At 51.3% G+C, this 22,858-nt stretch overlaps 8 protein-coding genes across 8 annotated transcripts; 4 read left to right on the top strand and 4 right to left on the bottom strand.

The window, feature by feature from the left end:
• Nucleotides 1-1,213: 1,213 nt before the first annotated feature.
• Nucleotides 1,214-4,520, top strand: HOO65_040355 (CCAAT-binding factor subunit C; the record flags this gene model as incomplete). The annotated part of the gene is made up of 2 exons (XM_071002536.1): nucleotides 1,214-3,865; nucleotides 3,924-4,520. 2 exons carry the CDS (start codon nucleotides 1,214-1,216, stop codon nucleotides 4,518-4,520), a joined length of 3,249 nt encoding a protein of 1,082 aa, XP_070859198.1.
• Nucleotides 4,521-4,944: 424 nt separating this feature from the next.
• HOO65_040356 (E3 ubiquitin-protein ligase RNF167) lies at nucleotides 4,945-7,223 on the bottom strand (the record flags this gene model as incomplete). The annotated part of the gene is made up of 2 exons (XM_071002634.1): nucleotides 4,945-5,182; nucleotides 5,269-7,223. 2 exons carry the CDS (start codon nucleotides 7,221-7,223, stop codon nucleotides 4,945-4,947), a joined length of 2,193 nt encoding a protein of 730 aa, XP_070859199.1.
• Nucleotides 7,224-8,987: 1,764 nt separating this feature from the next.
• On the bottom strand, nucleotides 8,988-10,318 carry HOO65_040357 (pre-mRNA-splicing factor 38B; the record flags this gene model as incomplete). Its single annotated transcript, XM_071002843.1, has 2 exons — nucleotides 8,988-10,110; nucleotides 10,182-10,318. 2 exons carry the CDS (start codon nucleotides 10,316-10,318, stop codon nucleotides 8,988-8,990), a joined length of 1,260 nt encoding a protein of 419 aa, XP_070859200.1.
• Nucleotides 10,319-10,690: 372 nt separating this feature from the next.
• On the top strand, nucleotides 10,691-11,557 carry HOO65_040358 (putative 60s ribosomal protein l37 protein; the record flags this gene model as incomplete). The annotated part of the gene is made up of 1 exon (XM_071000644.1): nucleotides 10,691-11,557. One exon carries the CDS (start codon nucleotides 10,691-10,693, stop codon nucleotides 11,555-11,557), a length of 867 nt encoding a protein of 288 aa, XP_070859201.1.
• Nucleotides 11,558-11,885: 328 nt separating this feature from the next.
• Nucleotides 11,886-14,320, bottom strand: HOO65_040359 (MFS1 family protein; the record flags this gene model as incomplete). Its single annotated transcript, XM_071002615.1, has 2 exons — nucleotides 11,886-14,071; nucleotides 14,155-14,320. The coding sequence occupies 2 exons, from the start codon at nucleotides 14,318-14,320 to the stop codon at nucleotides 11,886-11,888; spliced, it is 2,352 nt and encodes a 783-aa protein (XP_070859202.1).
• A 1,326-nt stretch (nucleotides 14,321-15,646) lies between these two features.
• HOO65_040360 (ferric reductase like transmembrane component) lies at nucleotides 15,647-18,402 on the top strand (the record flags this gene model as incomplete). The annotated part of the gene is made up of 6 exons (XM_071002584.1): nucleotides 15,647-16,216; nucleotides 16,315-16,682; nucleotides 16,855-17,084; nucleotides 17,159-17,220; nucleotides 17,279-17,400; nucleotides 17,463-18,402. The coding sequence occupies 6 exons, from the start codon at nucleotides 15,647-15,649 to the stop codon at nucleotides 18,400-18,402; spliced, it is 2,292 nt and encodes a 763-aa protein (XP_070859203.1).
• Nucleotides 18,403-18,458: 56 nt separating this feature from the next.
• HOO65_040361 (uncharacterized protein) lies at nucleotides 18,459-19,016 on the bottom strand (the record flags this gene model as incomplete). Its single annotated transcript, XM_071003041.1, has 2 exons — nucleotides 18,459-18,739; nucleotides 18,812-19,016. The coding sequence occupies 2 exons, from the start codon at nucleotides 19,014-19,016 to the stop codon at nucleotides 18,459-18,461; spliced, it is 486 nt and encodes a 161-aa protein (XP_070859204.1).
• A 901-nt stretch (nucleotides 19,017-19,917) lies between these two features.
• HOO65_040362 (Elongator complex protein 6) lies at nucleotides 19,918-20,946 on the top strand (the record flags this gene model as incomplete). Its single annotated transcript, XM_071002939.1, has 3 exons — nucleotides 19,918-20,166; nucleotides 20,274-20,573; nucleotides 20,659-20,946. 3 exons carry the CDS (start codon nucleotides 19,918-19,920, stop codon nucleotides 20,944-20,946), a joined length of 837 nt encoding a protein of 278 aa, XP_070859205.1.
• Between the last annotated feature and the right edge of the window lie 1,912 nt (nucleotides 20,947-22,858).

Here is a 22,858-nt window from a genome sequence, read left to right on the forward strand (position 1 = left end):
CTACTTGGCCGAATAAAAAGAGACAAAAAAGCAAGGAGTAAAGCGACGGGGAAGAGGAAGGAGAAATAAAAAAGGGCAGGAGCGTATAATTTATAGAAATATCCCCTCTTCTTCCCCCTTGTCCCGCGAGAAAGAGGGTACGGGGAAACGGAAAGCAGAGGGGACATAGGCCGGATAAGAACTGAGAAGCTAGGAGCGTGTTTGCAACCTCGCAAATGGCAACTGCAAGATTTGGCAGACGAGTTGGTCTGAAAAGCTCAGGCAGCTACTGTATTGTGAGGATCTCTCCGCCGCGGGCCCCACCCGGCCGCATGCGAGGGTACATATGTACCTATGCACATACAAGCACACATAATAAGTACACATAAGCACACATAAGAGTACATACACACGTACTTACCCTCTTTCTTTCGCCCTCTCCTATCTCTCTCTCTCTCTTTGCGTCTGTCTGGCTAGTCGACTGACTTGGCTTTTTAGCTGTCTCCTAGCTGTCTCCTAGCTGTCGCCCTCCTTCGCTGTTCCTCTTTTCTTCTGCCTGTTGGTCGCTGTTAGTCTGCCCTCAGCTTAAGCCTGACCAGAACCTGCATACGCCTCCCCCCCCCCCCCCGTTTTTATTTCACCTTTTTGATTTTTTCCTTACCCCCCGCTGCATCTTATTAATATCGCCGCCCTAACTTGTCTTATTGTACTTCTGTTGCTGCTGCTACTGTTGTTAGTTATCAACAACGCCCTTGGTCCCTACGTTTACATCTCTCTGCTGCTTTTCCCTGTCATACCCTCATCCCCTCATGAATCCGAGTCCTCTTGCTTCCCTTTGCCTGCCCTCGTCCTTCTTGTTGTTGTTTCCTTCCTACCCCCCTTAGCTGACATGGCTTCGTGTCTGTTTGTATCCAAGCCAGGCTAAGGGATTCGCAGAGAACTTGTGTGATGCCAACAAGTCACGGGTCCTTACGTATATTAACCTTTTTATCATTTTTTTTAATCGGGTTCTTGCTATACTGAAAGGCAGGCGTCTTTTTTGGGTTTCCTTCTCCTCTCCTTTTTCCCGCTTTTTTTTTTCTTTTTTTCATTGTCTCTACTGCTGGAATCCGCCCTTCTATTCTGAGTGTTGCTCAATCTTTTATATATCTCTTGGCCTTTGCGACTGTCTTCCCCTGCCCTTCTCCTTCTCTCTCTCCCTCTCTCTTTCTCCATCACTATCTCTTCCCACGCAATGAACCAAGCGCTTTCCAGCTGTCTCGACGCCCCCTTCATCGATCCTGACCGCATCTATACCGTTCTTATCCGCCATTATGCTTCGGTCCTGCCGTTTCTTCACCATCACACCTTTACACAATGCTTCCGCAATCGCAAAGCCCCTGTTGGGCCTCAGCACTCCATGTCTGATGTCAATGACGGCAATCTGATGCTGGTGGCTGCTCTTGCCTTGGCTTGCCAGAGTGATACTACTATCTGCCGTGAAGCTAGCCTTTATCTGGAAAAGGTGCGCAGCAATAGCGGCACAGGCTCAAATCTGTCTAGTGTACAGCCGCCACAGCCCCCTCACTACTATGCTCGTGTTGCTCTGGATGTCTTGGGCACTGACAACGATGGCAATTCGACAGTTTGGTCTCCTGGGTCGATGGAGCAAATCCAGGCTCTCGTCATGCTGGGAATGTACGAGTGGTTGTGTAAAGAGGGCCCGGAAAATTATCCGCGGGGCCTGACCCACTGGCTCAGCTCTGGCCGTGGTGTCTCTCGCTCGCTTGACCTCTTTCGCGAAAGGATGCAGATAGAGACCAGCACCCGCACTAGCGAGCCCAACTACCGGCGGACGCAGGGCTGGCTCCGCACCCTGTTTAGCGTGACTATTATGGATCGCATTTTAATTACCGCGCCTACGTCTGAAGCGCCGCCTGTGGAGACTGGCCAATTGCCCTTGGCTATGTGCATGCCTGAGCACGAATTTGAGGGCGAGAGGGTCCCTAATGGCTATCACAAAGATGGATATGGCGTTGATGCTGTGCTGGTCTGGTTTTTGCGCATTCTCGACATTTTCTCCGAGGTCAACTGGTTTTGCTCTCAGGGTTCGCGCGTTCGCAACAACTGTCCCATTCTAGAGCTGCCACCATCGCAAGACGCTGACATGGCGGGTCGAGTTCCGCACCAGAAACAACAGCAGCAGCAGCAGCAACAACAACAACAACAGTCCACCTCCGAGTCGCACCCACGCTTTCTTGTCCTAGCTGCCCACGTCGACAAATTTCGCGATTCTTTTCCACGCCACTTCGTCACCAACAACATCGACAACCGTACAAAGGCTATTGTGCGTGACACCATGATCCTTGAAAACCTCTGTCGTCTCATGCTCTACCGGGATCGCATCCCGTTCATCCCGCTTCAGAACCTAGCTGCCAAGGCTCGATATCCACACCCCAAGAGCCGTGAAGAATGCGATATTTATGTCATCTCAGCTGCTAAGGAGGCCTACATGTCGGCCCGCAAGATTATCCAAATCGCCCATGCTGCAAATCTCGATCGCGCATCGTTCCGTGATGTTTCAGCTACGTTGCCGCTATCACCAATCGTCGTTAATGCCGTGTGGCATGCGGCCTTCACCTCATTACACGCCCATCATTTCCCACACCTAGATCAGACCTATGCGCTGGTCTCGCCTGACTATCAGGTTGTGCTCAATTACGGCTTCACATTCAACCCCCGCAGCCAGGGCTCGTGTGGCCAGGCCTTTGTCATGCTGGGATATCTGGCTAGTTATTGGCGGCCAGCTAGACGCTACCGCCGGATATTTCGCTGGGCTGGTGCCTTTCTGCACTTGTGGCGGCAGGCTGTAATAAAGGCGCTCTTTGACCCGCCAAACATAGCAGCACCAAGCGCGTTATCATCGGACCAGTGCTTGATGCGCATGCGCAGTGATGACTTCCACAGTGGATTTCAAGAGTGGGAGGTGTTTCGCCACCGTTACATGACAATCGGTTTTGAGCAAGGCCGTGACAAGTGGGAAGATGACGACTTGTACCCAATGTTTGGGGTTTTTGATAATGCCGAGGAGTTTCCCGATTACCCAGACTATGAAAAGTACAACCTTGACATGGACATGATCAACGCATGGACACTGGTATCATCACTAGTACCGCAGGTCTCTGCCAGCGTTGAGGTTGTTTGCCGAGTCTGGGATGAGGTAGCTCACTTGGATCCTCTGCCAGGGGGAATGGCCGTCATCTTTAAGGGCGCCGACGTCACTACCGCCCGGCTCTACAGTAGCGATACAGCCACCGCCAACAGCAGTGGCAGAAACAGGATTAGCTATAACAGCGGGAATACTGGTAGTAACAGAAATGGTAGCAACAGCAGCAGCGGTAGCGGTAGCTCCTCAAGCGCGCCCCCCCTCAAATGGCATCCTTTGCTTACCATCTATCCGGCGACCAGAATGTGGAGATGGAACGAGCACTTGCCCGCCGACTGCCGCTCACTTATGCTTAAAAATATGTGGAGACGCGCCATAAAGGTCGATGCCGATGTTGCAATAGGCAACTACCACTTCCAAGACCCCTCCCAGCTTCAGACGCACACCGCCAATTTTCTGCCCATCGTTGCGTGGCTGCCATCTTTCTCTGGCAAACCGGAAACGGGCGTAGCTGGCAACTTGCGGAGCTCCGAAAGCCGCACACGGCTATCGAGCGATATTTCCAACCCGCCATTTTCCGGGTGGACTGTCGAGCCGCCGACAGCCGTCGTGACTGAGACGTGCGCGCTTGTGGCGCCAGATGTGCTTGGGCGAATGTCAATCCGCACGAGTGAGTTTAGCCCACGCAGCTTTGGTAGGGCCATTGTCGATGATGGAGCGAGCCAGGACGGCCCCACATGGGTGAGTACAAGACGCGATGTGTTCCTAGCCCTCTGAGTTGTTGCTAACGTTGATGCAGAGGGTCCGCTTTACGCTTGACGGCCCGCCAAGGCCCCATGCAACACCGCTCGTCATTTCAGCGACTAGCCCTCTACATAGGGAAAGCACTTTGCCGCCTCAGCTGTTGCAGCAACCACCACTGCCACAAGCCCAGCAACAGATGGCACCCCATCATCACCATCATGGCCAGCAGCAGCACCAGCAGCAACAGCAGCACCAGCAGAACCAGCAGAACCGGCAGCAGCAACAACAGCAACAACAGCAACAACAGCAACAACAGCAACAACAGCAACAACAGCAACAACAGCAACAACAGCACCAGCAGCACCAGCAGCGCCAGCAGCAACAGCACCAGCAACGGCAGCACCAGCACCAGCCACAGTCGCAGCCCCGGCATTACTACTCAAACTCATTCACTATGCAGGATATTGCCTTGGCCCCAACACCCGGAAACACCATCCCCACACCCGTTAACTCTAATGGCTACTTTAGAGAGGGGTACCATATAAACGGCTACTACATCGACTCCTCCGTCACCGGAGGACCGGCTGCTCCTCACAACAGACAGTCTGTGGGACGACATAGCCTGGGCCAGAACGGCGGCAGACCAATGTAATGCCCTGCGCTGCACTGCGATTTGATGAAACGATAGGACGAGACGAACTAAGCCACTATTAAAGATAGGATGAGACGGATTTCAATTATAGGTAGACTTGGGAATATATAATGATGCCATTTTGTTTTGTGCCGAATTTCCACGTTTATAAAGTTGGGAGTTCAAGAAAAAAGGAAAAAAAAGACAGATTTAGTATTGGTGACTGGGACATTGAGAGGGGTATATAAGCAAGAGACAGAAAGGCATGGTAGTAGGTAAGAGGTAAAGTAAAGACAAAAAAAAAGAAGACACCGCTTAACATAAACAAAATACACACAGAAGAATAAGAAAGAGGCACCAATCTAACCTACTCGATAGGACAAGATCAACCAGAGGAGGAGCCGGGAGACTCTGCCAGGAGACCCCAGGTGGCCAGCTCGAAGTCCTAAACCGTATAACCGCCTGCATCCTCTCCTGTCTGGCCACGGCCTGGCAGTGGTGCCTGAGCTTCAAGGTCAACTAGCATGGCTGCCTGAACACGCTCTGCAGCGCCAGGGTTCTGCGGCGATGGCGGCTCAGAGGATAAGATAGAAGACGAGTCTGAGCCATCGTGCTGCAAATACTGCACAACATCGCCCTTGCAGATGGGACAAGTTCGGCGGCGGTTAGTGAGCCACGGGGTACTATAGCAGGGGGGGGGGGGGGCAAAGAAGTTAGTCATAAGCTGGCAGCAATACAAATGGAAAAAGAAAACAGAGATGCCACTCACATGCACTCTTCGTGGAACTCGTGGCCACACGGAAGACTCATCACCTGGCTCACACCATCAATATACTCCTCAAGACAAACCACACATTCCGATTGCCGGCCCATGTACTTTTGCCACTGGCTTGTTGGCTTCGGCTTGCGTTCTGTCCTAACTGGGTTTGAGACGCCGCCAGAACGCTGAGCAAAGTTGCTCAACGCTTCAGCAACCCTAAAGTAGCCACTGTGCCCCAATCCTGCCCCGGAGCCGTTCTCAGGCTCAGTCCTGTCTGGCAAAAGCCCAGCCGTGGTAGATGACTGGAGTAGCGGTGTAGTAGGCGATGAACTACTCGGAGACGGCAACCGCGGCGAAGGAAGCGGAGAGGCTGAGTCCGCTGGGCGATGGTATGTACGGACAGGCAGGCGCTGGACTAGAGACTTAGGAACTCGCCAACGCTGGTTTTGGATGCGGGTCCGCAGCATGACGCACGTATAGACGACGGTTAACGTGATGACGGGGCTAACAAAGACGATCAGGATGGTGTCGAGGAACGAGCTGGCATTACCACTCGGCGTTATGGTAATCCAAAGACCTTGGCGGACCTTATCATCGCCGCTAGCGGTAGTTGTGTCAGGATCAGCAGCTGAGTTCTGGGGCTGGCTGGTCTCTGCAGAAGACACAAAAGAAGACCTAGGGGCAGCTCCCGATGAGTCTAGATCCCAGGCGAACATGTGCCAGGGCCATTTCTTAGAGGATGTCTGTGGCTGCTTACTCTTGATGCCAACAGCAGCGGGCTTCTTAGCCTTGGCAGCGCCCGAGGCCTTGTCTGAGTGTTGCACCTTGAATGAAGGCTGGCCAAACTCATTGACGCTGTCCTCAATAAAGCTCCCCGGCTGACTCAGCGCCGAGAGAAGCTGGCCGGTGGTGTGTGATACAAATATGGAGGGAATCGTGACATTGGATGTATCGCCACGGGCATACATTTGGATCAACGGGCCGCCCTTGCGGTTATCACCGATAATCAGCGCCAAGGCACCGCGGCGTTGAGCCCACTTGACCTTCTCGAGGAAGCCGCAGCCGCCTCGGCTCAGCAGCACAATCTTGCCAGCAATCTCGGCCGTCTCCTGCATTGACTTGATATCGCTAGGACCGAGGCTGAAGCTGCTGCTGTCCGTGGCCTTTTTCTGCGCTCGGGTCATGCGAGCGAGGGCATCTTGGTGTAAATAATCGTCGGTACCGTCATTGTGGCTAGCAGCTATGGCCATCTCGAGACTTAGGCGGTCGGAGGCAGGGGGGCCACCATGAGCATCGAAGCTGCGAGAGCGGATGCGGCCGTTTCTGGCTATGGCCGCTGCATGGCGGGACACGCCCATAAGCAGCGAACTAGCGCCAGCAGCGGTTACAGAAGAAGAGGGGGCTTTTTCCTTGTCGTTGGGCTGTGGCTGGCGTTGCGCCCCGAAAAGGGCGTTGACCGTATTGACGCCACCGGGGATTTGAAGACCCCAATTAGGAATGTCGCTACATCCAAGCTCGCCGTCACCTTCTCCCTCGGGTAGATGATCGTCGCTGAAGCTACTGCCAACCCATAGTTGTCCGCTCAAGCCCGAGGCCTCGAGATATGGGCCAAAGGCAGCTGGCCGCGCAGAAAAGGCAGTGTTGTTGTCGTCCATGAGACTGACCAGAGCTAGGGGCGGAAAGAGTGTAAAGCGACGGGAAATTTCGTTGAGCGACCATCCTTGGCTAGGTGTGGCTGGCGAGATAACAGGCGGCGGCCTCCAGTGCTGCCGATGCGGTTGAGAGGGATGTTCGGGGGCCGGGGCCGGGGCCGGGGTTTGGGGAGACTCATCGGGGTTATGTGATCCGGAGGAAGGGACGTGGGGTTTTGAGCCCGATGTTGAAAGATAGGCCACCGAGCGACTGGCAAGAAACAAAGTAGCAGTCAAGAAAAATATGAGGGTGATGATTCTTGGTGGACGCATTATGGCAAGATGGTATAATGCGTTTAGGAGAGAGAGAGGTAGGGGTTAAAGAAAGAGATGAGGAAGAAGAGGGGAAAAGAAAGCAGTACAACAAGAAGGGGAGGGGGGGGTTAAAAGAGAAAAGAAAAATCAGGTCGTCCTGCGCTTGTTCTCTCAACTCGAAACACAAGCGGGAGGATCAAAAACAGAGCAGGAAAGACAGAGATAAAGAAGGGAATTAATACCCCTCAAGACTCTGAGTAGAAGGCAACGAAGAGAGGGAGAGGAGCTAAACAGCTGCTCATAGGAAAATGCAATAAATTAGTAACTCGCATGGCAAAAAGGAAAGAAAAAAAAAAAAAAAAAAAAGGACGAGCTACCTTGATAATGACGTTGTTTGTGTAAAAAGCAAGCAGGGAAAAAAAAGCAAGCAGCCTAAAATAGAAGAAACAGGCCAGGTTCACAGCCCATCAAGGAAAAGAGAAAAGAAAGAGGCTGATCAAAAGAGCAAGTTGTTGGCTATCAAGGGGATTCCCCCTCTCCCCCCCCCCCCAGTGTTACAACGACATGTGATTTCCACCACGCAACAAACTCAGCAAGTCAGACTCGGTGAGAGAAGAAGCGCCAGCCAGCCAAGTTCAAGACATGTCGTAGAAAGCGGAGACTCAGGAAGACGAACGAAAATTGTGGCATTTAATAGATAGGAAGCGCCCCCATCGTGAGCCCCCCTCGCCAGCCCAAAGTCTAGCATTATTTTTCAACTGCCCTATCTATGTATGCTCTTTTTGTCTCGTATTATCTTCGTATTTTTCCTTTTCTTTTTCTGCCCATCTTTGTTTACATTTTATATCATGATCGTGAACTCAACCTCTCAAAGTACATGAGACTCGAGACTCGGGCTGCTAAGGGTGCCTTCCGTTTATAACTGAATAGAAAGAAAAAAAGGCAATTGCCGTTCTATTCTATGCCTAGACTCGAGAAACAAGCTTGAGGTAGTTGCCATAAAACCTGAACCAGTCCTGTTGCAACTTCCCAGTTTCTTGTACAGGCGGCACGTAATGTATGTCTTGGTGCATGTGTGCCTTGACCTCCTTGGGCTCTTTTGCGTTCACCTTCTTTTTTCATAAAGTGTCTACAGAAGGAGCAACCCTTCTTGACCTCGGACCCCTGTCTATATCTCTCTCTACTGGTGCATATGTAGTGGTCGCTTGCTAGGCGATCTCCCTGTCCTTACCTTTGCTCCCCCCCCCCCCCCCCTCCGCTTTGTTCGCCCTCTTCCCCGTTCACTCATCACTCCCTCTTCTCCCCTACCTCCGCTTACCCATGCTTTATTTTTCACTCCTATGCGCATATTGCAGGCAGTGCAATGTTCAGGAGTGAACGTCATTCTAAATTCTGCTCATTCCTGACTTCTCTTTCAATGTGGAGAGTGAAACAGGCTAGAAAGAGCATGCAGTTTGGCGAGCGATTATTACCCGTCCCTTGATCCTTCCGTACCCCGTAACCCTAAGTTGTGTTTTATGTTACTATCCTTCCTACTAACAGGCCTGTTTTGACACAACTAACCCTGAGTTCTGGCGCGCCGCATCCAGACGTCTTCATGCCCTTGCTTGGCTTCTCAGCCTCATCCTCATTGTTGTGATGCATGAATTAATACCAGTAGCAGAAAAAGACGCTTTAGGATTTCCGTATTTTATTTCTAAGCCTGCCGCAAAATATGGATTTAGTTCTCGTCAGTATAGCCTTGTTTCGTTTGCATCATGCTATGTTTTCGCTGCCTTGCTCCTACTCCTGCTCCTGCTCCTTGTCCTTGCCCACGTCCCACTCCCTCTTTTCGCCGTGCTTCTTCCATTTGACGCTTGCAATCATTTCAGCCTCATGGGTTTCTTGAAGGACTCTCATCTTTTGGCGCTCTCTGTAGAGATTGGTAGCCTGAGCCCATATGTCTGTTTCTGGGGTAGTAGTAGCAGCTGCTGTCTTGGCTAAAGTTTGTGTGTTAATTCGGACATCGCTAGACGTGTCTGTCCGCGGGTTATAGTCAGCTGCAAAGCGGCTGTCTATGCCTGAAGCCTCAGATATTGCGCCACGTCCGCGGGGCCGGGATTGCAGCTTTGCTGAAGACTGTGGCAGTGGCCCATAGTCGTCTTCGCTATCATCTTCTGAGCTTCCATTTGCCGGCTCTTCCATTGGCTTGCTGTAGGTAGCGGAGCTGTTGGAAGGGCGAGACATTGGAGATCGCTGCCGGCGGGACTGTCGGGAGCGGGAAGAAGATTGGGGGCTTTTTGAACGTGAAGAAGACCGGCGACGTCTCTGAGATGAGCGAGAGGGGGGATTTTCGGCATCTCCTCGATGGCGGTGAGACCGCGAATGCCCGGATGACCGATGAGGGGACCGATGGTCCTTGTCTTTGCGGGTTCTATGGTCTCTACGGATTTTGTCATCACTACCACATTGTCGACCTCGGCCCTGGTCTCGTTCTGGCGACAACGAACGGTAGCGCCGGCGCTTCTGTGATTCCTGAATGTCTTTGATGCCACGGTCATGGTCTCGGCGCTTATCTCTGCTACGACTTCGTTTATTACAGTCTGATGCCGACTCGGGGTCTTTTTGCTTATTGTCAATACTCTTGCTATCTGACCGGGAGGACCGACTGCTTTCCATGTTCTTTGCGGAGCGGCTTGTTCCTTGATTGCCTAGGATGGCATTTATTTCGCTAAACTGCCGTCGACAAACGTCCCGGGATTTGGGACTCGATCGGTGCCGGGAGTCGTCTGATGGAGAATCAAGTCTGTGGAGATGAGCACGGGATTCAGCCGCTTCTTTGGCGAGAAGGGCGGCATTGTGTGAATCAGTGGCTTTTATAATGTTGCGAAGAAAACGCGTATTTGGTTTCGGTTGAGAGGAAGACCTAGATGGAGAATGAAGCGTTAGAAGCTGACAAGTAGGCTTGTTGCGCTCTTTAAGCAAGGCGTAGCCTACGACTTTTCTGTCTTTAGGGCATCAAGCCCATGCGCCGAGTACCGCAGCGCATAATCTGCCGCATCTTGAACTAGGAGCTCGGCAATATAGTCATCACTAAGAAGGAGGCGGTTCGAGTTGGAGGGTGTCTTGGACATGACGGATATGCAAAAAGTTGAGGTTGGACTCAAATTTTACCGCGGGGTTATGTCTGTCGGGCGCGGGCAAGCGAGGTGAAGATAAAAAAACAAAATTAGCGAGCATCAGGTTCGACAAGTTTCTGGTGGTCAATTAGTGGTGACATCAGTGAAAGATTGGGCTCAAAGGTGAGCAAGAAGCGCCTAATGAGGATGAAGGCAAGGCCACGATAAGAGATAAGATAAGATTAGATAACATCGCACCTTCCCTTGCGCGAAAGTAAACATCAAGCCCTGGCGGCAGGCAAGTCTTTGACCCCATGCAAACGCTCAAAGATAGACGATATCTCTAACGGTACTTCATTCTTTTTTTCAACCGCCAACGATACCGTTATGACCATGGACCCTGAAATTCTACACGAGCTCGAACAGCTGCAAAACCAAAGCCTCTCTATCCTCAAACTCAGCGAGCCAATCACCGCCTCGGCCTCAACCTCTTCTTCCAACCGTCGCTCCGATGCATCTTCAACCTCGCTTGACGCACCGACCCCATCAAGTCTTGAGGCTGACCTCGCGCACTACCGTGAGTTGTTCTCTAAGCTGCGGTTTTCGTACGTCGAGCAGGTAACTAAAGAAAAGTTCATCCGTGCCATTGTTGGTGACCCGCCACTCATTGTTACACCGTTGGAGAATGTGGAGCTGGAAAAGGAAAACCTGGCAGCCAAGGCAGCGCTGAAAGCACTTAAGCTTGAGGTGGCTGCTTTGGTGGCTGATTTAGAGGAACGAGCACGCGATCTAAGCCGGCGCACGGCACAGGTCCAGATCGATACAGCGAAGCTGAAGGACTTGCCACAGGAGATTGCGCTGGTGGAGGAGAGCCTAAAAAGCCTACGCCACGAGCGGGAGGAAATGGCCAAGCAGGCTAACGGCAACCTTGAGCTTGCGTTGCCGCTTGGTCGTACGCTGGAGCTGGTCGAGGAAAGAAAGGCGCAGATGGGCCCTTTGGACCGTGAACTTGAGCAATTGCGAGCGCGTGTGCCTCGCAAGAAAAAGGAGCTAGAACGACTCAAGGCCGAAATCGCCCCCCTTGATGCCAAGAAGACCACCTCAACAGCAGCAGCACGAGAAGCGCGGAGACGCAAAGAAGCAGCTCTCGGCGGGGTGGAGGATGACTTGGAAGAGCGAGGGAGATGGTACAGGGCTAGCGAGGCGATCCTAGCACGTGTATTAGAGGGTGAGGCAGATACCAGGCAAGCCTAGTAGTGAGACATATACTGTGATGTAAAAGAGCGAGGTGGAAATATTGTAAATGACATGGTGATGAATTATGAAGACTTGGAATATGAAAACGTACGTCAGCCAAAAAAGACATCCAATATGGCGGAAAGTCAGCGGCCCAAGACTATACATAACGAAAAACTCCGGCTAACATCGCTAAAACAATTAGGGAAGAAAAAAAAACAAAATGAAAGAAGGATATACACATGCAAACAGGCCCGCCTCCGCAATATGCAAACAATTCCGCCTATGGCACATGAATGGACACTCTTCATTTGCCGGGGCACAGGCACACATACAAACACCCTGCCTACAGCTTCTCTGCTAGCCCCTTTCTCGCCGTCCACATCCGTGCCCGCTTGCCAAACATGTACATTGGGATCGACAGCGACATCACCAACAACTGGATTACGCCAATCCACACAAACATCTTCTTTGGGCCATCATCCGAGAGCCAGTCCGTGACAAACAGACTAAACACCAATCCATGGAAGATGTTCTTGCTAAAGCTGAGCGTCACCAAGGCCTCGCCAGCATACTGCTCGTACGAGTCAACGGTGAAAGTAGTCGCCGTGGTCGAACCTAGGGAGCAGCCAAATGAAATCACACTGAGGAAGAAGGTGGGCACCATAAAGTTGTCACGCTCCTGGGCCGCCCAGCCAAAGCCAATCAGGCCTATGACAGTAGTCACAGTGATGGGCAAGGCCATGATTAGTCGGAACTCGGGCTCGTACAGGCCACCATTGCGACGCGTCATAGACCGGGCCACAAAGTCGCTGATCCGTCCGGCTACGGCTGTACCAGCTATAGCACCGACAAATGGCGAAAGATAAACGAGTCCGGTCTGGGCCGTGTTGAAGTTATAGTACTTGGATGAGCGGTAGATCATGGCCAGAAGCTCCGAGATCACAATCAGCCAGCCGATCGAGCAAGCATGCACAATCGACGACCAAGCCACGGCTGGGTAGGCGTATAGCACAAACGGCCGAATCATGACTTTCCACCACGGCTGGTGTACCAAGCGGCCATTCCACGGCTTGAGTCTCTGCGAAAAGCGTAGCTCTGACCGTGCCCGAAGCTTGTCGGTGTAGGGCGCCGACAGGCTGGTGTTGCTGCTAGTACTGTTGCCACTGCTGCTGCTGTTACTGTTGCTGCACAGCGACTCGATGTCATAGGATGGCGTGCGGCGGAAGGGCTGTATAGCGGGCTGTGGCTGTGGCGGTGGCTGAGACTGTGCCTGCGGCTGGTTGGCTGTCTGCCACTGATGCCACTGTGACATGATGGATGGCGTAGCATTAGCAGACCCTTCATCATGAATAACAGTGTCCAATCGACCGTTCTCAGGCGCCGTAAAAGTACGCGGGCGGACGGGTCTCTCGGGCACGGCAAACGTCACGCGAGAGTTCCGGTTGGATTTGTTCCCTGCGTTATCATGGCCATCAACAGTAGCAGCCGGTGTCGGCACAGAGAGCGAGTCAGACTCAGAACCCGAGTCATACACAGAGCCAGGCATTGAGGCCGGCGCAGAGTGCGAGACAATGCGGGGACGCTGCTGGGGACTGCTGGAGTCGTTGACAACGGTGATAGTATTGGCAGTCTGGGCCCGCTGTGGTGTAGGAGCTGCCTCGGAGCTTGCGCGCGCATACGACGACAGAGTCTTGATAGAGGTAGCTCTCAACACCGCCTTTTTGTTGGCACGCTGCTCGGGTGTCAAGCGGTTCCAGAAAGTTTCAGGAACCAGAAAAAATAGCAGCATAAAGCTCACGGCTCCAGCCATAGCGGCTATCCAAAAGACCCAACTCCAATCCGTGTTGTGCATGATGACAGCACTGACTAGTGGGAGAAGATTGTTGCCGCCCAGCAGCATCAGCATGTAGATGCCAATGCGGTAGGCACGCTCATGCAGGAAGAAGATGTCAGTAATGGTTGAGGCTGGCAGGCACTCGACGGGGCTTGCAGCGATACCCTGAAAGATGCGTGCAAAAATCAGTGACGAGTAGTTAGGCGAGACCGCAGCCCATATAGACGTGATGATAAAGAGCAAAGCGCCAGCAAGGTAGACCGGCCGCTTGCCGTATAGGATGGCTGTGGGCGAGGCTATAACGGACCCGATGCCCAGACCCATCATGAACAGTCCTGTTGTTAATGCGGCACTCTCCATGTCGATGTCATATTCAACAGCCATCTCGCCAAACCCAGCAGCTAATATAGGGGTCATGCCACCGCCAACCATGCAGAAAAAGCCTAGTGCTAATAAGGCTGTTTCACGGCGCCATGAGGGCCAGTTGAGCGGGTCATTGATATTATCTTCCGGCTGAGGATTAAGAATGATGGTGCCATCAGTTGTGTATTTGAGGGGTGGTAGTGAGCTGGAGGCTGTTGAAGATGAGGTTGTTGGACGGCCATCTTGACTGGTGGGCCGGGACGAGAGGGGATTTTGGGGAGCAGCAGAAGGGGGGAGAGTAGAGCCTTCAGAGGAAAATATTTGGACAGATCCTAATGGGAGAAAATGTTAGCTACAAGTCTGTGTTGGGGGGCGGGTGAGCGTATGAGATAACGCTAGAGTAGGGCCTCCTTACCAGGGACGTCAACGTTGCTAGGCGGGTTCAGAATGCCAAGGCGCCACGATGAAGATTTATTGCTCTGCTTTTCTGAGGTGCTCTCATCCGACTTTTTTCTAGTAAACGGCGGCTTCCAGTCGGGCAGACGGAAGGCAAAACGGTCTTGTGCTTGTGAGTTGTCCATTGAGACTGTATGGATGAGGAGGGAAAGAGGGGGAAGAAAAAGAGAGCCCTTATCTTCGTGTTTTCAGTCTCAGTCCCCAGGCTTGTCTTCAAGAGTATTGGTCGTTTAGTGAGACGCGGAGGAGAGAATCTGATCGTGCTTAGTGCAGAAGCTAGAACCAGAGAGAGAAGAGAGGAGAAGAGGTGACGAGATCAAGACGATGGTGGTGTGTAAGAAAGAGAGAGAAAACTCTTTGTAGACTGAGGCAAGAGAAAACCCTTTAATATGTAGGTGTACAAGGAAGAGAAAGGACAACAGGATAGAAGCTTTGATGAGAACAAGAGAGTCCAAGTCCAGTTAATATAAAGATCCCAAAGACTCTAAAGCAAGCATCATGACCAAGATCGGTCCCTATGCCGAAACAACCATTAAGCCAAAAGTGGTCCTCACGCCAATACATGTACCGAAATAAACATCCTAAAAAACAAGAAAAAAACAATGCCATCCTGTCAGTTCATGCTGCCAAAACAAAATGTTTATAACAGACGTTGAAAGGTGTTAAAAAAAAGGGCATAAAAGGAATATAGCAAAGATTTTATATCTATAAATAAACACACGTCTAAGTCCTGCTTACATATTTAACCCTTCCCTCTTCCATACCCCAGTCTCCTCCTTCTTCCCCAAAACCAGCCGCCCACTACAAAAGCAATAAAGCTCGCCCTTTTTTTAGTAGGCCCCAAAAAGCCATGATATCCAGCATGTCCAAGCTTTGTTCTCTTTGCTTTCTCGCACAAGCCCGTTGCTTGAAATCTTGAGGCGTGGAAGAAGAAATATTTGATGAAGCATGAGCCCTGGGGGACGAAGCTTTTCTTCTTTTTCTGGCTTAGCTGTGTGAAGAAGGTGATTCTTATTATTTATAAGAGGGAAGCTGGCTGACCCTGAAAATGGCGATGGGTGGTCGATGCAGAAGAGCTGTGACAAGAAATAACAGGGCCATGCTCCTGGTAGGAAATGGAATTTGGTGTAAGAGAGTGATTACTAATCTTGTAAGTGATAGGGTTATCACACCTGCTTAGGGTGTGGTGTGGTAGGGTGTAGTATAGATGATCTGATAAGATAACGTTCCATCCCATCGTTCGTCGCTGAATTGCACCACCGCACTAGAGGCGTGCTCTGCGTCCTTTTCTTTTTTCTGCACCTGTCGTTTGCCCTGGATCTGCTGCTTTTGGTCCCCAAATATTATATCTCAAAGTTCACCATCTCGCTGCTTGAAGCTTGGCTAATTACACAATTAAAGACCATAGGCAGCACGCACTAAACCCAGCCCGCCATAACCACACCGTGGTCATGCGCCCCCCTTCCCTGCCAAGCGTGGCCACTGCAGTGTCCCTGCTCGGTGGTCTCTTCGCCGGCACAGCGGCAGCCTCAGCTCAAGCACAGGCGACCGAGCTAGCACCACAGGCAGTAGTGAGAATCGATCAGAATAGAGCCGCGTGCTTTGGCGGGTGTCGGATTGCGCTGCACTATGTATCCTTTTCCCCGGCCATAGAAAAAGAGCAGCTCCAGCTCCAGCCCCAGCTCCAGCATAGGTATATGCACGGGGATGGGTTCAGAGACAACAGTCCCAACACATACACGGACGACGACATTTACATCCAGGGAAGCTCTGGCCCTTGTGTCAATACTCTTGCACGTAAGGCTCTCCTCCGATGCGCCCACGAGTACTGTTCTCCGCATGTCCGTGACACAGGTCTCTACGAAGTTAATCGAACGTGCGTAAAACATGGTTTCACTGGCTTCGGGAGAGTTGAGCTCGTAGCCGGCCCTGTGCGGCGAGTTGCATACCAACAGGGCAGTGTTTGGGGTGAGGTGGTCATTCCAGATGCTGATTTTTTTGAGAGAGGCTATATGACCGAGGTGAGCGACGCAGAGCTAATAGAACTAGCGGGGCTAAAGAAGAACTAATGTGTGTATGTCTCCTAGATATCAGTAGCCTACGTTGAGAAATACCATAGACTCTACACGCAAGTCTACTTTCTTTCCCCTCTTCCCCTCTTCTCTTGAGCCCTGCTAACCTTTCCTTGACTTCCAGTGCCCTTGTATTCATGTACTGGATCGCTGTGATATGCATGGGCACTGGGTATCGTCTCTTTGGCAACGCACTAACCCGGCGCCTGTCTCACCCACACCCAAAAACCCCTGGTGATGAGACAGTTGACGATATTGCCTTTGTGCCACAACCGGCTGGCCCGGCATCATGGCTACGTCGTTTCATTCTGCTTCCTGCAGTGTTCGGATATCGAAAGGCACAGCCATTTGGCTGGTACACCGTCCCTCCTCGGGCACAAAGCGTAGCATTGGCGATCTTTGTGGCCTTGAATGTGTGGGTGACGGTGCAGGGGTACTACTTTACGGACAAAAATATATAGTAAGGCTGGATTGCTCTCTCTGCCTTTCCCATACCTCTCTCCTTCCTCTTCCCTTCTGGATTCCCTCCCCCTCCCCTGTTCTTCACGGCGGTATATATCCCCATACTAACTAGCGCCCTGTAATAGCTTTCCCACCCGGCAGAAGCAACTGTGGCGCTATCTCTCTGATCGCTCTGGGTTCGTCTCATATGCCAACTTCCCGCTGGTCTGGGTCTTTGGTCTGCGGAATAACCTGCTGTTATGGCTGACAGGCTGGGACTTTGGAACGTATAACAACTTCCATCGGTGGGTGGCACGCGTGGCTACAGCGCAGGCAGTCATTCATTCGGTTGGATACACTGTGCTTGTTTTTATAGGTATGGGTTGATGCCTCGTCTTTCCTCTGTCTCTTTCTCCTTCTCTCCCATCTCGCTAACTAACGATGCTCTAGACGGCGGATGGCCCTATTTCTTCTTTTTCTGCAGCCAGTTTTTCTGGTGGACTGGCGAGATCGTAAGACGCCCCCTCATCCTCCCCGTCTTAGTTTCACTAACACTCTTTGCCCGTCTAGGCCACTATTGGGATGTGTTTAGTCCTCGTTGCCTCGCTCTACTGGGTGCGTCGCAATATGTATGAGACATTCCTTGTGCTGCATATTGTTTTGTCAGCTGTAATCCTCGTGTGTATGTGGGGGTGAGTATCCCGCTTGTTGGCTTCACATTCTCTCGCGACTTCTTACTTACATGAATATATAGTCATTTGACCATCTTCAAGGACCGCATCAACAGCGTCTTCTGGCTCTGCAGTCTTGTCTGGGCCGGTGATCGTCTCGGACGCACGATGCGTATTCTGGCCTTTAACCCGTGCTTCTGGTCAACGCATGCCTGTGTCTCTTACTCGCAAAGTGCCAACATCCTCCTTCTTAGTGTGTCCTGCAGGAATAGTCTTTATCGGCCAAAGCCAGGGACCTTCTACTACATATACGCTCTGAATAGCCGTTGCTTCTGGGAGAGTCACCCCTTCACCGTGGCTACTATTTCTTTTGCCCCTGGCGAGGCTTCTTGCTACGAAGACTGCACGGCACCGCTACTGGACACCCCGAAGCCTTGTAAAAAGCCCACTGAGATCCTCTTCCTCATCCGGCCATACGGGGGCTTCACAGAGCGCTTGAAGGCTAGTGCTCTCCAAGGCCCCCGGAAGATGCGCATATTGATTGAAGGGCCTTACGGCCACAGCATACCATTGGGCGATTTTACCACGTCGCTCTTTATCGTCGGTGGCAGTGGCATCGCTGTTCCATTGTCCTATCTAACACATCTACTTGCAGCAAAACGCTCTGTACGCGTCGTCTGGGCAGTACGCGAGCCAGCCTTCGTCTCGGACGTAATCGAGCGAGATCTAGCCCGCCTCCTTTCATCTCTCGGGGGTAGCGTAGATGGGCTTAGCCTGGACATCTATGTAACTTCTGGCGAAGTTTGCCACGCCGCGACCCCGCCTGGCGTGACTCTGTTCCGTGGAAGGCCAGCCGTGGATATGGAAGTTCAGGAGACGGTGGCTGGTGTAGGAGCGGGTCGACTAGCCGTTGTGGCGTGTGGGCCGGGGGTTATGGCTGACGATGCCAGAGCAGCTGTAGTGAAAGCTATAGCACGAGGATACACTCAGACGGAGTTCTTTGAGGAGGCGTTTAACTGGTAGGGCAGCGGGGTTTGCTGCAACGCGTTGTACTTAAATATATTGCATATTGCATATCTTTAGCTCATCCCTGCAATCTCCTCCACTAGCCTCCACGTGCCCCCAAGGCCGGGAACGCTGCACGATACGCTGCTTTCTTTCTCAATGCCCAAATCCAACTCTGAGCTGTCGGCCACCGGCTGGCCCTCAGATGGGTGTTCCTGCCATTGTTCTACCATGGTGCGCCATTCTTTCACACGGCTGTTTTCTGCCAGCCTTTCCATGTCCCCAGCGAAGTCATAGCCAGTATAGTTGAAAGAGGCAAATACAAGATTCGTCGACGCTTCATGGAATATGGTGTCTGCAATGATGGTCATAGACTGAGTTAAAACCATTGGTCTCTTGGTAACCAGCCGGAGGCCAGAACACTTACAGTTTTCAATGTTGCACATTCGCATGTGCCGCTCGACCTCGGCCCAGTCTTGCGAGTGTGCTTGTTTGTACTGCGTTACGCACTCTGCCTTGAGTCTGGCCACTTGTGCAATACGCTTGCCAGGATTGCGCACACGCCCAGAGCTAGAGACCGAAGATGATCGTGAACTGCATGAGCAGGACTTGGGAGCAGGTTTCCAAAGCATTTTTCGTGCGTAGATGGGAATTTGAGCGTTGAAAAGCCAGAGTGTGGTGGAGCGAGTGAAGATGGTCAAGTGGGAGGTAGAGTCTAGTCTTTATATATATATATATATAAGTTTCAGCTCGCCGCCAGTAAAGCGCAACCCGTCCTTCTTGGACCATATTAACAGCACACTGTCACGGAGAGCTTTGGTGTTATCCGGTGTCGTCTCTTTTCTCTTTCCTCCCTTCTTCCCTGCATCTTTTCTGCCCTTTTTCTTACCATTTTCCCAGAGACTTACCTCCAGATACTTTATCGAGATCGTCCCATCACACCCAAGGTCGGCGGTCCACTAATTCCGAATGCCCGAGATCTCTGCTGTCCCCTACGACGCTTCTCTTGTTGAGCCCTTTGTACGCTTGTACTTCCCTTCCTTCGTACTGCGGCTTATCTCGCGTCTTCATTACACCGAGACATTAAGCAAAGCTTATGTGCTAGCTGTCAAACTCTGCATTAATCTTTTGCCAATAGTAGCAATTACTCTTGGAGAAAGTCCGAAGGCGGACTTTTCAGTGTAGCACGGAGTTTTCGCCTCTTCGCAAAAATGGATGCTATTCGGGGGATCAGCCGCTAGAGGGAGCTCTTCTTCAACTCCTATGAGCTTCAGATGAAGAGAAAGTTGGCAGAAGAGGAGATTCCGCTCATGTTGATTCAGTCACCTCAGAAATTATGTACAGTGTCTATACGTGAAATGCACTGTTTCTAGATAACCTCCGCCACCATGTCTTTCACACAGAGTAGCACCCACACAGTGCGTGAAGATCCTGCTAGTCCTCTCACCAGATGAGAGCCATCACCACTCTGCAACTCACAACTCCGTCATAAGCACAATCGCGCAATTCCACCTGTGCCTCCCACTCTCAGTCATGGCATCCCGTGCAATCCCCTACCTACTCACGCCGTACCTGTCGCTCTCAGATGAGAGTTCCCTAACCCTTCTGACCAATGTGCTCAGTGCCACCTCTAATTGGCTAGTAGTACGGTATCTGCAAAGCCTGCTGCCCGCACGTGGAAAGGCCAACGATGACGCAGATGCTAGCGATGGGTGTGCGGCCGTGGTCCTTGTCAGCTTCATGCGGGACTTTGCTTTTTGGAGCGAATGCTCGGGAAAATTGGTATGTTGGCTGTACCTCGGTGCGAGAATGACGGGTAGAACAGCCACGATAGAGTAGCTATTCTTTACTGACAAGACTTTCCCTGTCTACTATAATCCCTTCTGTAGGGCGTAGATCTATCGCGGCACTGTCGAGAAGGCAATTTTGTCTTTGTGGATGGCCTGACTAGCTTATTCGCATCTTCCACCAACCCCAATTCACCACCTACTATGCCTGCTACCAAGGGCAGAGTGACCCTGACTTCCTCGAAACTTACAGACATACAGGGCGAGATTCAAGCCGCTGTTGCATCATTAGCTGGGCCAGGAAAAAATATAGTCCTAATCATAGACCAGATAGACTTTCTCCTTGCAGCGACCGAAGGCTCAGCGACCGAGCTGCAGAACGCCTTGCTGTCGCTCCGAGAGGTACGTAGCAAGCTTCATAGCTTGGATCTAGCTTTCCTCACTGAGTCCCCCGACCTCTCCCCTACTGCCACTAACCCTGCGGTAGAACGTGCACTCTACAATCCTCACCGTTGCCGCTGATTCTGCTCTCATTGCCGAGCAGAACACAGCGCTGGAACGCAACCATGCTGGGCTTGCGCTAGATCTAGCCCACCAGGCTGATACGGTTATTAGTCTGCGCATGCTAGACACAGGAGTTGCCCGCGATGTTAGCGGTGTCATGAGAATCACCCGTGGTGGCCAGGATCATGATGAAAGAAACACTGAAGAACATGAGTATCTCTACTATGTATCGGGCGATGGCGGTGTGAGGGTATTTGAGAGGGGGCAGTGAGAGAGGGTATTATGGAATTGATGTTGAGTGCCCGTGTCATGATTACGCTGTAGGATAGCGACGCTTGTATATTAGGCCCATGAGGCTAGCCCCCAATATCGTTGACATCCACATCCACTCCAACACAACCCCCCCATTTTAGTATTCAAACGTCCATCTCAACGGCATCTACTACTGCCTTCCCCTACCTTAATCCAATCCTGATGTTTTCGTGACATATTCACCGGCGGTACTACTCTTACAGCAAAATAAAACACCACGTGAAAAGACAACCTTGTTTTACGAAATAGACAGGAAGAGCAGTGCTCAATACAGGAAGACAAGCAGATGGTCTTATCATTCTTTTTTTTTGATAGGTTCTTCGGTTCGTTCTTCATGGAAATTTTTTGTCTTCAAGGGGGCTTCTATTCGGGAATCACAGATTGCTTTACGCCTCGGCGGCAGCGGGGCCGCGGGCACCCTTGGGGGCACCAACCTGGAAGCCATTCTTGAACCGCCGGGAGACGTCCTTCAGGTAGCGCATGCGGCCAGTACCGGTAGTCTTTCTCCGCTTGCCCTTGTCACTCCAGTTGTCTGTGGCAGCAATGTTAGTTTGTTGTTACAAGTGAGACGGATTTGTGAGGGCCAGTCTTAGAGTCAAACAGTCGAATTCCAGAGCAGAGATAAAATCGTGTTTTGAAGAATAAGCTTTTCCGTCCGGGTTAATTCGTTGGATGTATGTAATATCGGCGGTTACATTGCTTGCTTTTTTTTTTCGAGAAAGGAATCCCGGCAAGATGTTGGCATTGGCGTCTTTATATGCATTGTGATAATAGGGCTTTCTTCAATTTCGTTTCAATCCAACAGATTTTGTTGGCGTTTGCTCTGGAAATTCGACTATTGACACTGGAGATGTTGAAATGGATTGGATTCGACATACACTTCCGGGTCTTGGCAGCAGGGTAGCCGCACGAGGAGCAGGTGTGCTTCTGAACGTGCATAGAGCGGCGACCTAAAATGTTGCGAACTTTTCGTCAATACTAGAGTTCTCGAGACCATCAATAGACGCTGCGAAATAGCTTTCGTTTGGTGTCGTCGTTTATGAAAGTCGGCCTATTCGAAGCGTCGTGTTGAAGAGAGAAGATTAGGAGGTAGACAAACCGCAGCGGCGGCACAGAACGTGCGACTTGTTGTGGCGCTTGCCAAAGCTAGAGGTACCCTTCGCTATAAGGTAGAAAAAATGAGCAAGTCAGTAAACGATCTTTGGTGGTTTCTTCCTTCGGTTCAACCACCCATCATCACAATGTGACGAATGGCAGTTGTGTCGAATGAAATTGTCGGTCTTTTTCTTCGGTTCATTCGATTTAAACAGTGAGGGGAGCGGCGATAGTAAACGTACTCATTTTGGCGGTAAATTGTGATTATCTTCCCTAACGGCAAAGGAGGTTTTCGCAATAGTTGAGCGGGCCAGTATTAGATGCGGGTGCCAGTCGAAGCATAGGTGGGCGAGTTTGGCCAGAGAAAAATCCTAGGGCTAGCCCACCGCACAAAGTGGGAGCTTGCCCCGATTTGGACCATTCATTCACGTGACCATATTCGTTTTCTTGTGGGTTTTTTTCTACAAGAAGTGGTTCTCTATCGCACAACTTTTAAGTGGAGAGAGTATGATATTTGTGATTCGTGATTAGTGGGCCCAGTACTATGGTTATTTTTGGCGCATTGTCTCTTAATCAAAGCTTATGCTTGCGTTGATCATCCAATCGTTTCAACATGTGGAAGTTTGCAGTATTATATGGCATATACTATCCTTCATGTTGATGCACAAGGGATTTTGGTATACAGAGACTTTATACAATGGCACATTAGCCAAAAAAAAATGCTTAGAAGAAAGAAACAAATACAAAACAAGCCATGACGTCCCCCTCCTCCCCCC

Source organism: Ceratocystis lukuohia (genome assembly GCF_044167205.1).
Source record: "Ceratocystis lukuohia strain C4212 chromosome Unknown Supercontig4_pilon, whole genome shotgun sequence".
NCBI lineage: Eukaryota > Fungi > Ascomycota > Sordariomycetes > Microascales > Ceratocystidaceae > Ceratocystis > Ceratocystis lukuohia.